This window comes from Chanodichthys erythropterus, chromosome 7 (assembly GCF_024489055.1).
Source record: "Chanodichthys erythropterus isolate Z2021 chromosome 7, ASM2448905v1, whole genome shotgun sequence".
Classification (NCBI taxonomy): Eukaryota; Metazoa; Chordata; class Actinopteri; order Cypriniformes; family Xenocyprididae; genus Chanodichthys; species Chanodichthys erythropterus.
In genome coordinates, this window is record NC_090227.1 from 36110979 (window position 1) to 36124694 (window position 13716).

General features: G+C 36.5%; 1 protein-coding gene across 1 annotated transcript; it reads left to right on the forward strand.

The window, feature by feature from the left end:
* The first annotated feature begins 6153 nt into the window (after window positions 1-6153).
* Window positions 6154-12736, forward strand: zgc:158868. The gene is made up of 8 exons (XM_067389323.1): window positions 6154-6263; window positions 7347-7402; window positions 7491-7673; window positions 8324-8378; window positions 8501-8688; window positions 11436-11600; window positions 11742-11852; window positions 11945-12736. Exons 3-8 carry the CDS (start codon window positions 7527-7529, stop codon window positions 12056-12058), a joined length of 780 nt encoding a protein of 259 aa, XP_067245424.1. The 5' UTR covers window positions 6154-6263; window positions 7347-7402; window positions 7491-7526; the 3' UTR covers window positions 12059-12736.
* Window positions 12737-13716: the final 980 nt, after the last annotated feature.

A 13716-nucleotide genomic window follows, 5' to 3' on the forward strand; every position in this document is an offset into this window, starting at 1 on the left:
CAGTATGGTTTTCCGGCCTTGACCCTTATGCACAGAGATTGTTCCAGATTCTCTGAATCTTTGGATGATATTATGCACTGTAGGTGATGATAACTTCAAACTCTTTGCAATTTTTCTCTGAGAAACTCTGATATTGCTCCACTATTTTTCACCGCAGCATTGGGGGAATTGGTGATCCTCTGCCCATCTTGACTTCTGAGAGACACTGCCACTCTGAGAGGCTCTTTTTATACCCAATCATGTCGCCAATTGACCTAATAAGTTGCAAATTGGTCTTCCAGCTGTTCCTTATATGTACATTTAACTTTTCCAGCCTCTTATTGCTACCTGTCACAACGTTTTTGGAATGTGTAGCGCTCATGAAATCCAAAATGAGCCAATATTTGGCATGCCATTTCAAAATGTCCGGCATAGTAAAAAGTGATACCATTGTGCAGCGTTTACCTCAGTAAGTTGACCGAGTGGATCTCTGAGCTTGTGGGAATGAGTGGAGGCGGGGCTAATTGGCATATTCATAGATCAATGTAACTAAATGAAGCAAGTGTGTAGAGTTAAATTCAAGCTATTTTAAGGCATGAAGACATTTTTTCAAAGGAAAAAAACATTTAAATATGTCATTTTGGTGATCAAAGATGAGTTTTAAGGGATAAAATTATTGACTACAGGGGGACTTTAAGTAATTAAATTAAAATTATAATTAAAATAATTAAAATTAAACTAAATAATTTACTGCCACTGTGAGAATATCATATAATCATGTAATCAATAAAAGTTACTGTAGTGTGATTACGAGTATTTAAAAACATAATATAATCTAATTACAAGTACTTCATTATTGATTACGTAATGCATATTACATGTAATCAGGTATTACCCAGTACTGTGTATATATATATATATATATATATATATATATATATATATATATATATATATATATATAATATATAATATATAATATATACACACACACACAGACTTATATTTATATATATATTGGAGGATATTTGCTTAAAGTGTGCCATTTGAGCATCATTTCCTGTTCTCTCAGTTTAGATTCCCAACACAGCATGATTGGAACATGAAGTCTTTCGTGGCGCTCCAAACATGGAAATGACGTAGTAAGTATAGACCAGCTTTCATTAATGTTTGATGAGGAACGAGGCTGGTGATATTTTTAATACAGGGACACTCAGTACTGCTAAAACTGTTCACGCACCAAAGATACGCTCGGACGTACAGGTTGTGAGGAAAGAAACGTGGAATGTTTGTGTGGGTTTTCGAGGTGTGTGTGCATTTATGTGTAAGGAATGCTGCCAGACTAGCTGGTACACTCCACTTTGAGGACTCTACATTCCCCTGGCTCTCTCACATCCCTCAGCAGGTTACCAGACCCAAGCCGCCAGCCGTCAGCCTCTCAGCTGCCTACCCAGCATTCCACAGGCTTTAGCTTAAAGAAAAAAAAGAATTCCTGGCGTGGTATGATTGGCCTCTAGCTTGAGGCTCATGCCCTCTGTACTGTCACACAACTCATACGAACAGGCCAAGAGACAGGGAATCGCTGACTAGTCATGACATATGCAAGTTTGCTGTAGGAAATTTAAGGATGTCCACCTGTGCATGGCCTGAACATGTAGGATCGATTTACTATATTCCTTTCTACAGCTGTTTTGAATTATTTTTTGGCTTTCTGGTCAATAAGTCCTTGCCACCTTCCCAGACTGGCATCGTTTTAGTCAGTATGATGGAGGTACATGAATATTGGCCACTGGCCTCCCATCTGAAATCTGAGAGCTCAAGCTGGAATGTGAGACGTCACCTGGTCACCATGGTTACGTGTCTGTATCAGCTGCTCTTTGTCCTAGTTTGAGAGGACGGGCTGTTTTGTGTTTTCCTTTGTTGTGAGTGCTTGTGAACAGGTATGAGAGTGAGTATGGGGCAGTTATAGTCTGTTTTGTGTCTCTTTTTTGTTTGTGTGTGATAAAAGATCAGTCAGATGACCTTGAACTTGGAAAAAAAAAATGTTTAAAGAAAGTTTACTCAGTTCCATATTATTTTACACAGACAATTGTTCATTCAGGCAGTGTTTTTTAACCATATTTTTTTACCCTGGTGACATAAGTAATTATGTTGTGCCACCTAGTGGCCATAATGTCTAATTTTATTTACTTCTGCAATATATTGTCAGCATCCTGATTAGAATGTCCTGTCAGAAAAAAAAATATATAATATAGTCTGAGTTCCTTAAATCTGCTTTAACTTTTTGTAAACATTTTAAACAGTTTTTTCATTAAATGCCATACGATTTTTTGGTTTTTTAAAAAAGTATTTTTGATGAAATCCGAGAGGTTTTTTTTATCCCCCATAGAAAGCAAGGTCCAGAAAAGTTGTAAAGACATCATTAAAATAGTCCATGTGACTACAGTTGTTCAACCCTGAATGTTTTGAAGCAACAAGAATACTTTTTGTGCGCAAAAACAAAACAAAAATAACGACTTTATTCAACAAATTTGTCTCTTCCCTGTCATTCTTGTCACATCATAACATTAAGTTTGAACCACTGCAGTCACGTGGACTTTACACAATGTCTTTACTACTTTTTCTGGGCCTTGAATGTGGTAAGTTAATTATGTTACTTTCTATGGGGGATAAAAAAAAATGTCAGATTTCATCAAAAATACCTTAATTTGTGTTCTGAAAATGAACGAAAGATTGGAACGACACCAGAGTGAGTAATTAATTCTACATTTGTTAAAATGCTTTAAAAAATCAAGAACTAATCTTTGAAAACATGTCCTATCATCATACACAATTTTGCCTTTGAAGTAAATTTATCATGTTTTGAAGGATGTGTGGACATTTTTATTGTAAAACAAGACTAAAATACTGACTTTTCAGCATAACAGTGGCTTTACATTGATGGAACCTGCATGTTTTTGAAATAGCTGTTAGCTAGTCTAGCTAGTCTGAGAAGAAAAGGCTTTTGTAGACGCAGGGAGGGACAGAGTAAGCGGCGCCACTTGTTAAACATTTACTGAACTTCAATGTTCTGATCAAAGCATGGAAAACACTATTCCCGTTGGTTCACTAGTTGGTCCGATGCAAATCTTTGGAGAAACACAAAAAGGGAAAGCATTAAACAATGTTTTCCAAATTATCCGCATGCCTTTTACCTTAAAAGGTTTGTCCTTGTTTAGTTAGGGCCCAAGCGAAAATTCGCGCAGGGCCCTCTTGTTCTTCTAAGGATTATTATTATTATTTTATTTTTTTTTTTATTTTTTTTTTCGTCTTCCGGGGCTTTTTGGGGGCCTTAACATGCTCAAAAACTCTTGAAAATTGGCACACACATTGGAATCCGCGGCCATTAGGATGCCGGAGAGGCTGGTACCCGGGCGTGGCAGGGGGGCTCGACAGCGCCCCCTTGAAAAAAGTCTGAAAATTTGGTCCATATATTAAACATGCTTGCACGTATTAGTATGAAACTCGGTACACATATAGACCTCATCGGGCCGAACAACTTTCGCGCTCTAAGTTAATCGCCACGCCAACAGGAAGTCAGCTATTAAGGGTTGTTTGAAAAACGCATGCTCTGGAATTTGATATACTCCTCCTAGACGATTAATCCGATCGCCACCAAACTCGGTCAGCATAAAGTCAAGACACTGATGATTAAAAATTGATGGGGATTTTTGATATCTCGAACGGTTTGGCCGTGGCGAGGCAACGAATTTATGGCGAGAAAAAGGAAACAGGAAATGTGTTATAACGTCTTAATACATATATTGATCTTTATGAAACTTCACGAGTGTGTTCGTTATAGGAGTCTGATCACATGGATGTGACTATTGTGAGTCAAAGTTATAGCGCCACCAACTGGCAGCAGGAAGTGTATCACTTTTTGAAATGTTTTGAGATCACCCTCTTATTTTTACCTGATTTGCTTCAAACTTCATCAGTGTAATGTCAATACACAGCAGATGTAGACCTATGACAGGATTTTTGATATTTGAAATATTGTTGCCATGGCAACAGGTCAAACTGTAATAATATTCTTGAGTGGTTTTGAGGCTCTTAACATGCTTCAAATTGCATGAAACTCGACACACACATCAATATTGTCAACCAGTAGACATGGACAAAGCCATAGAAATGGGCGTGGTGGAGGGGCTCAGTAGCGCCACCTTTTGACAAAAGTGGGGGGGTTAGTTTTTCCTACAGTCACCAAACTCGGTACACATATTATTCTCATCAAGCCGGACAATTTTCTAATTTACATTCATTAGCTCCGACCAACAGGAAGTCAGCTATTTTGGTTTGAATGTTAATTTTTTGAAAAAACAGGCTATGAATTTTATACTACTACTCCTACAGGGTTTATCCAATTTACACCAAGCTTTTTTAACTTGTTGCGAACACATTGAAGTTGTTTAATTGCAAACGGATTTTGGATATCTCAAACGGTTTGGCCGTGGCGAGGCAACAAATTTATGGCGAGAAAAGGGAAACAGGAAATGTGTTATAACTTCTGCATACATTGATTGATGTTTATGAAACTTCAGGAGTGTGTTGGTTGTAGTAGTCTGATCACATGGATGTAACTATTGTGAGTCAAAGTTATAGCGCCACCAAATGGCAGCAAGAAGTGTATCACTTTTAAAATGCTTTGAGATCACCCTCTTATTTTTACCTGATTTGCTTCAAACTTCATCAGTGTAATGTCAATACACAGCAGATGTAGACCTATGACAGGATTTTTGATATTTGAAATATTGTTGCCATGGCAACAGGTCAAACTGTAATAATATTCTTGAGTGTTTTTGAGGCTCTTAACATGCTTCAAATTGCATGAAACTCGACACACACATCAATATTGTCAACCAGTAGACATGGACAAAGCCATAGAAATGGGCGTGGTGGAGGGGCTCAGTAGCGCCACCTTTTGACAAAAGTGGGGGTTAGTTTTTCCTACAGTCACCAAACTCGGTACACATATTATTCTCATCAAGCCGGACAATTTTCTAATTTACATTCATTAGCTCCGACCAACAGGAAGTCAGCTATTTTGGTTTGAATGTTAATTTTTTGAAAAAACAGGCTATGAATTTTATACTACTACTCCTACAGGGTTTATCCAATTTATACCAAGCTTTTTTTAACTTGTTGCTAACACATTGAAGTTGTTTAATTGCAAACGGATTTTGGATATCTCAAACGGTTTGGCCGTGGCGAGGCAACGAATTTATGGCAAGAAAAGGGAAACAAAGTGTTATAACTTCTGCATACATTAATTGATTTTGATGAAACTTTGGCTTAGTCTTCGTTGTACAAGGCTGATCACATGGATTTGACTATTGTGATTCAAAGTCATAGCGCCACCAACTGGAAGCAGAAAATGTGTCACTTTCAGCATACATTGAGATCACCCTCTTATTTTTACCTGATTTGCTTAAAAATTCATCAGAATAATGTTAAAACTTGGCACATGTAATCCTTTGAAAATGGGCAGGGAGGAGGGGCTCTATAACGGCACCTTGTAGTGCAGTAAATGTGGAGTGAATTTGACATAGTCCTTTGATGTTTAACCGTTTTAAGTGCCTATTGCCCGCTGTGCACAGTTGCCCTGAAGCCACCGGGGTGGCGGTGCCACCGGGCTTGGGCCCGCCATCGCTGCTCGCAGCTATATTTTTACTAGTTTTCTTTAGTACATTAATGGCATGACACACTATGATGTATATCAAGATCTTATCAACATTTCGGACATGTGCAGTTGCATCTGCATCATATTTCATTTGTACCAAGTCACTGTGACACTTAAACTAGTTTTGCTTCTGCAGCTCTGCTGTTGATAAAGGGTGCATTGACACTAGACACGAGATACACACATGCAAATCATGTACAATTTATTCAGATATACATACTTCTCTTAAAATGCAACTAATTCGGCATATGATCACAACTTGGTGAGAGATTTACAAGCAAATATGATTATTAATTTAATGGCTGATACGCCACCTTAAATGAATTTTAATGTAAACAGTTGATTATCCTTTTGGTGTTGTTGCTAATATTATTGCTTATAAAACAATGTTCTATTTTATCAGAAGACACTGATCCAACTAATATTATAAAGACTTTTGGTGAAAGTCAAGCTGAAAAACAAAGGCCTGAATCTGATCATCAACAACGCTGGTTTGATCCTAAAACAGGAAAAAGATGGTGGAAATGTGCAAAACTAATGTTACGGATCCCTACTTATCACAGAGGTGAGTATACCTTAAGATAACTATGTAATGTTTAGTCAATATGCAAACACTGTTCAGATTGTTTACATATTCAGTTAATATACAGTATAAACCTCTGTATAACAAGACCTGTTCACTTTCACAAATTGTGCAAGATAGAAAAAGTTTTTGAAAGAAGTCTGTAATTCTCATCAAGGCTGCATTAAAATAAATACAGTAAAAATGGTAATATTCTGAAGCAATATTTTTGTAGATACCATTATATATTTTTTTCAGGATTCTTTGATGAATAGTTTTAAAAAGCATCATATTTGAAACATTGAGACATTTTTTGTAACATTATAAATGTTTCTACTGTCACTTTTGGTCAATTTATTGTGTATTTGCTGAATAAAAAAAAAAGTATTAATTTCTGTCTAATAAAAAATAAATCTTACTAGCTCTAAACTTTTAAAAAGTTAGTTTATTTTATAAAAATATAAGAGTATATTTTTTCTTACCCCATTAGTCATTTTCTAAAATAGTTTTAAGTATAAAGCACACTATTTTGTTAAATTCATGCTTAAAATAAGAATAATATATAAAAATTAACAATTAATTTATCTTGTTTTAAGGATGTTTAGATATTTTGAAGGTGACATAACAAGCCTCAAAGAAAGACAGTCTATTGGCAAAACTGATTACTCAACTCATTTCTTGTGTGGTTCGCATGAGCAGCTTTAGCAGTTTAACGTGTATTTCCACATCTGTTTGTGTTCTAAAGAACAACTTCATGCTGGAAATGAAACTGGATGGCGTTCTTGAATTCATTCATTCTTATGAAATAAAATATAATTTAATAACAATATAGCATCTAAACCTATATGTATCTATGTATCTTTGTTGTTGGCCATAAATGAGTCAAACTTAAACGAAAGAAAATAGATAGACAGTTTCTTCCCTTGCATTTCAATTAATGTATGGTAACGGAATGACAATGAGACACTGAAGACATCTGAAATGTTACCTGTTTATATCAGTTTAACACTGCATGTCTCATTTGCAGGATTCTTTGCATAAAAACACCTGCTAAATTATAAATGTAAATGTTTTCTCTCTGTCCAGGAAGAAGAAGGCTTTGAAGCCTGGGAGGGACTAAGAAGCGTAAGCGGTGACACGTGGTAAACATTCATTACTCCATAACACTCCAACACTCCCACACATCCAATACATACACACTAACATACATGTACATGCCTTCCATTGTAGACTGAGTGTAGGTCGCAGATGAGACTCTGACTGATAATGGCATCTAGAATATGTGACAGTGTTCTGGTGACCGGATCAAACCGTGGAATTGGACTTGAGTTGGTTCAACAGTTGGTTAATTCACCCTCGTCTCCACTTCAGATCTTTGCTGGTTGTAGAGACCCAAATGGACCAAAAGCACAGGTAAGAAACTGTGATAACTCTATACAGAAAGGTTCAATTAGTTTACATGAGTTAGTTCATTAGGTAAGTTGATGATAATTATTGTTAATTCATGTTTGTTTATAATATATAAACTAATTTTAGTTACATTCATTTATAAAGTTAATTTATAAAACTGAATTATTATACTTAATTATATAATTTACTTAATTCATATAATTTTGATTATATACAACAAGTTAAAATGTAAAAAAAAAAAATCATTTAGATTAATAAGTAAATGTACTGTTCATGATGATGCCAAATGCTAATGTTAACAAATCAAACCTTAAAGTAAAGTGGTGCTGAAACCGTAAAAAAAATAGATTTTGTCGAGATTTTCGCTTAATTAATGCCATTGATTTGATTGATTCAATTCAGTCAGGGCCAGCGTACTGTGTGTTATATGAAAAACATATTCTCGATATTTGTTGAACTTTGTACCATGTATTCCAGTTTTACAAATACAACATACTGTAGATGAGTCATTGTACCACTAAAACAAGTTGGGTAACTCAGATGTTCCGGTCCTGCATATATAAAGTGAATTGTGACATAATTTGTGATGTGTTGTTTTATGAAGATGTATATTCCTAAAAGTTCCTGAGAAGCACGTTTATCTTGTCTTCCAGGAACTCCAGGAACTAGCTCAGAAGCACCAGGATGTGATCACAGTTGTCCAACTGGGTAAGAGATTCATAATGAAATAATTGCTGTAATTTCTTGGTTGATTCATGGTTCTGTTCATTAGGACAGTCATTGTCTCACAGTAAGCTAATATAATGTTGTTCTGCCTAATTTTTCAAAAGACACTGATAGTGTAACTAGTATCAAAGAGGCCTCAAAACTGGTGGAAGCCAGACTAAATGGCAGAGGCCTGAATGTGATCATCAACAATGCCGGTGTGAACATCCCAGGATCTCTAGCAGAGACAGGAAAACAGGAGATGGTGGACGTGTACACGACTAATGTTGTAGGACCCATGCTCATCGCAAAAGTGGGTGAACCTTCAACACTGCGACAAATTATTTTCTTACTTAGTATATTTGTTTTGTTTTTCACCTCAAATATCTAAAAATCTATATAAATATATATTTACTTATTTAAGATAAAATTGATCAAAATCAGGTAAGTTTATGCTCAAAACAAGAAAAATATCTGTCTATGGGGTAAGAGAAATAATCTTGTTTCCCTTTGAATTAAGCTTTTTTTTTCTTGTTTTGAGCATACACTCTTAAGTTTGAACATTATTTTTTATAAAAATAGACTTGGGGCCCTATATTTACAATCTAAGCGCATGGTCTGAAGCGCATTGCGCAGGAGCACTTAGGGTGTGTCCGAATCCACTTTTGTTAGTTCTGTTAGTATGGAAAAAATGGTCAGCGCACCAGGCGCATAGTCCAAAAGGCTTGTACCTAGTATCTTAATGAGTCATGGGTGTGTTTTGGCCGTAACGTGCAATAAACCAATCAGGGTGTAATCTTCCATTCCCTTTAAAGGTGCCTTAGAATTAAAAATTGAATTTATATTGGCATAGTTAAATAACAAGAGTTCAGTACATGGAAATGACAAACAGTGAGTCTCAAACTCCATTGTTTCCTCCTTCTTATATAAATCTCATTTGTTTAAAAGACCTCTGAAGAACAGGCGAATCTCAACATAACACCGACTGTTACGTAACAGTTGGGGTGTACGCCCCAGTATTTGCATATGCCAGCCCATGTTCAAGGCATTAGACAAGGGCAGCCAGTATTACCGTCTGGATCTGTGCACAGCTGAATAATCAGACTAGGTAAGCAAGCAAGGAAAACAGCGAAAAATGGCAGATGGAGCGATAATAACCGACATGATCCATGATTACATTATATTTTTAGTGATATTTGTAAACTGTCTTTCTAAATGTTTCGTTAGCATGTTGCTAATGTACTGTTAAATGTGGTTAAAGTTACCATCGTTTCTTACTGTATTCACGGAGACAAGAGCCATCGTTATTTTCATTATTAAACACTTGCAGTCTGTATAATTCAAAAACACAACTTCATTCTTTATAAATCTCTCCAACAGTGTAGCATTAGCCGTTAGCCACAGAGCATAGCCTCAAACTCATTCAATATCAAATGTAAACACCCAAATAAATACAATACTCACACAATCCGACGCATGCATTCAGTATGCATGACAAACACTTTGTAAAGATCCATTTTGAGGGTTGTATTAGCGGTGTAAACTTTGTTTATGCTGTGATAGAGTCGAGAGCTCAGGAGGGGGCGGAGACCGCGCGATTTAAAGGGGCCGCAACCTGAAATCGGCTCGTTTCTAATTATGCCCCAAAATAGGCAGTTAAAAAAATTAATTTAAAAAAATCTATGGGGTATTTTGAGCTGAAACTTCACAGACACATTCAAGGGACACCTTAGACTTATATTACATCTTCTAAAAAAAAGTTCTAGGGCACCTTTAAAAGCCAGGTGTGCTTGCGCCATGGCGGATTGCTATTTACATGGTGGAATATAGACACTCTCAACCTAATGAGTCAGTTTAAATACATTTTTTAATATTTGGCATGTTTCTGCTCATCCCTGTGTATGTAACAAGCTGAATGTATGCACGTTGTGCACCTGCCTACAGTAGGCGCATATTACTAACACGCCCTTTCAAAAACAAAATAAATACTGCACCATTGACTTTAGACCAGGTTTTTCTTGGTCAATAGCACAGTCGTTTTCAGTTGCCTCAAAATAGCAACACGCCAACAATGCTCCTGAACACACCTCGTTTTCAGACCAGCACGCCCATGGGCAAACAGATGGCCACGAGTGCATTTGCTATTGAAACAACGTGGGCGCAGAACGTGAAAAAGATACCTGCGTCAGGCTGAAACTAGCAAAAAACTATGCGTCGCATTGCTCCGGGTGTATGATAGGGCCATGTCATTTTGCTTCTCAAATAAATCTATCCTTATTTTACAGTGTCCCTATTATGCTATTTAAAGGTACCTAGTTTTGTTTTGGAGGTCTCCTACTATAGGTTTACATTCATCCAAGGTCAAAAAACACTAATTTTCTCATAATATACATTGCACATCACCTTATTTCACAAACGGTTCATTCAAAGATTTGATCTCTTTAAACACCTCCTTTCCGCAAGCTTCCTCTGCTCTGATTGGTCAGATGGCCCAGCTGTTGTGATTGTTCTATAGCGTGTGTTTGGAAACAAAATGCCTATTCTGAATTTCAACTCTGGAAGCTTCCTCAACACTTGATACACGGTGGCGTTGGTTTTTCCATATCAATTCCAGTCCTTCTCCTTTTGAATTGCATGCAAAGTGGATTCGCAGAAAACAGCATTTTGCCAATATGCTGACAACACAAACCAAACTCTTCCAGCGCTGAGCTACAGTGTTTGAGGGCAGGTCAAAGCAGACGTCATTTGTGGCTAGCATTATGCAAATGTATTACATTTTTACGTAGGTGGTATGTAACAGGAAGTGAGACTAGAATTGCTGACGACTTGTTTCGGCAGTTCAGAATTGGTTCTTTCTTTTAGGAGACAATAACTTTGATCTTTAAAACTTTGCAGACCTTTTACATTCACAAACAGCTATATTACACCCTACATCAAAGGTAATATGCGAAAAAGCATAATAGGGGCACTTTAAGAATGTTTAGATATTTGTACTGGAAAACAAGACAAAATATTGAGTAAGAAAATAAAGTTTTGCTATGAAAACTAATTTGTTTTCAGAATTTCCATCCGCTCCTGTGCAAGGCTGCGGCTCAGTTTCCTCATCAGACAAGCATGTCTTGCAGTAGGTCGGCTATCATCAATGTGTCCACACTGCTGTCATCCATCACCAGATGCCCTGAGAATTTCTCCAGGTCTCCAATGTACCCCTATCGGGTCAGCAAGGTACAGTGCTTCTTGAGGGTTTTACCGTTATCTATAGTCAACAAAACACGAACGTTTTTTCAAGTAACGTTAACCACAGACTTTATTTTACTCTTAAATCACTATTAAAACTACTATGTCATGACTGTGTCTTGACTTCAGGCTGCACTGAACATGTTAACTCGCTGCTTGGCGGAGGATTTTAAAAAAGATGGCATTCTAGTTATGGCACTCCATCCAGGATGGGTCCAGACCGAAATGGGAGGCCCACAGGTAATAGTTTCCAAATGTGTTTTTATATTCATCTCAGTGGCTTACTTTCTTTGGCATTCTCACATTTGTCAATTTTCTCATGGCACCCTCAGGCTTACCTGACGACAGCTGAGAGCATCAGCGGTATGATGAAAGTCATCACAAGCATTACTGAGAAAGACAGTGGAACTCTTTTAGATTGGGAGGGCAATAACATCCCCTGGTGATTGCACAACTCATCTTGTGTGTGTCGTTTGCACATCTTAAGTTTGACATGTACTTCCACATCTTTGTCTGTCTGCGGTTTGTCTGTAAAATTTTTTCCTGCTGCTCTTATAGTGCAACACATGAGTTTTTATCTCAGTGTAATGCATGTGAGGAAGATCTCATAAAAACAGGTTTCCTATGTTTCAAAATTTTTCCTCTAACGGATATTTGTATTACAGACTTTCCAAATTTAGTATCAGCAATTGTAATAAGATTAGCAGTGAGACAAAAAGAGAATGAATAAGTAAAAAAAGGAAGATGATGAAAAGTTAAAAGAACCAAATGTGACAAAGCCAACCACAACATGTCCTTCTTCAAATGAAATTTCCAGTAAGGACAATAAATTTATGTTCAATAACAAAGAAATCATGCGCTGTAAGAGCCACACTCCATGCTATGGTCTGATAATTAGCGAATATGTGGTAAAAATTAACATTATGGTCAATCATTCAAAAATGCATGGGTACAGTGCGCCCTCTAGTGTTACATGAGTGTAGAGCAGTGGTTTTCAAACTTGACCCCAAGTCCCCCTTTGTCCAAGACAATATTTGAAGGTCCTTCTATTTAAGATGATATGTACTTTATGTTTGTTGTAATAAAAATAAACTCTCTCTCTATACTGTATATAATGTTAGTTTAATGTTGTTATCTTTTATTTCATTTTTAGTTTGTTTAGAAAATCTAAAGGGAATATAAGAAATTATTGTCTACATGAAGAATTTTAAGTTCATTTTAATAGCATTTTAATTATTTATTGAAGTCTATCTACACAAGGACATTGTCACAAAAGCGATATTTAAAGGGTTCACCCAAAAATTAAAATTCTGTCATTAATTACTCCCCCTTATGTCGTTCCACTCCCATAAGACCTTCGATCATCTTCTGAACACAAATTAAAGGTGCCCTAGAATCAAATTGAATTTACCTTGGCATAGTTGAATAACAAGAGTTCAGTACATGGAAATGACATACAGTGAGTCTCAAACTCCATTGTTTCCTCTTTCTTATATAAATCTCATTTGTTTAAAAGACCTCCGAAGAACAGGCGAATCTCAACATAACACCGACTGTTACGTAACAGTCGGGATCATTAATATGTACGCCCCCAATATTTGCATATGCAAGCTCATGTTCAAGGCATTAGACAAGGGCAGCCAGTATTAACGTCTGGATCTGTGCACAGCTGAATCATCAGACTAGGTAAGCAAGGACAATAGCGAAAAATGGCAGATGGAGCAATAATAACTGACGTGATCAATGATATCATGATATTTTTAGTGATATTTGTAAATTGTCTTTCTAAATGTTTCGTTAGCATGTTGCTAATGTACTGTTAAATGTGGTTAAAGTTACCATCGTTTCTTACTGTATTCACGGAAACAAGAGAGCCATCGCTATTTTCATTTTTAAACACTTGCAGTCTGTATAATTCAAAAACACAACTTCATTCTTTATAAATCTCTCCAACAGTGTTTAATGTTAGCTTTAGCCACGAAGCACAGCCTCAAACTCATTCAGAATCAAATGTAAACATCCAAATAAATACTATACTCACAGGAATCAATGCATGCATGCAGCATGAATGACGAACATCTTGTAAAGATCCATTTGAGGGTTA

What these genes read in the sequence shown, in the direction of transcription:
- zgc:158868 (XM_067389323.1), top strand. Translation starts at nt 7,527, where the DNA reads ATGGCATCTAGAATATGTGACAGTGTTCTGGTGACCGGATCAAACCGT. An exon ending in GATCACAGTTGTCCAACTGG is followed by an intron (nt 8,379 to 8,500) that starts GTAAGAGATTCA and finishes ATTTTTCAAAAG; the next exon opens with ACACTGATAGTGTAACTAGT. An exon ending in GACCCATGCTCATCGCAAAA is followed by an intron (nt 8,689 to 11,435) that starts GTGGGTGAACCT and finishes ATTTGTTTTCAG; the next exon opens with AATTTCCATCCGCTCCTGTG.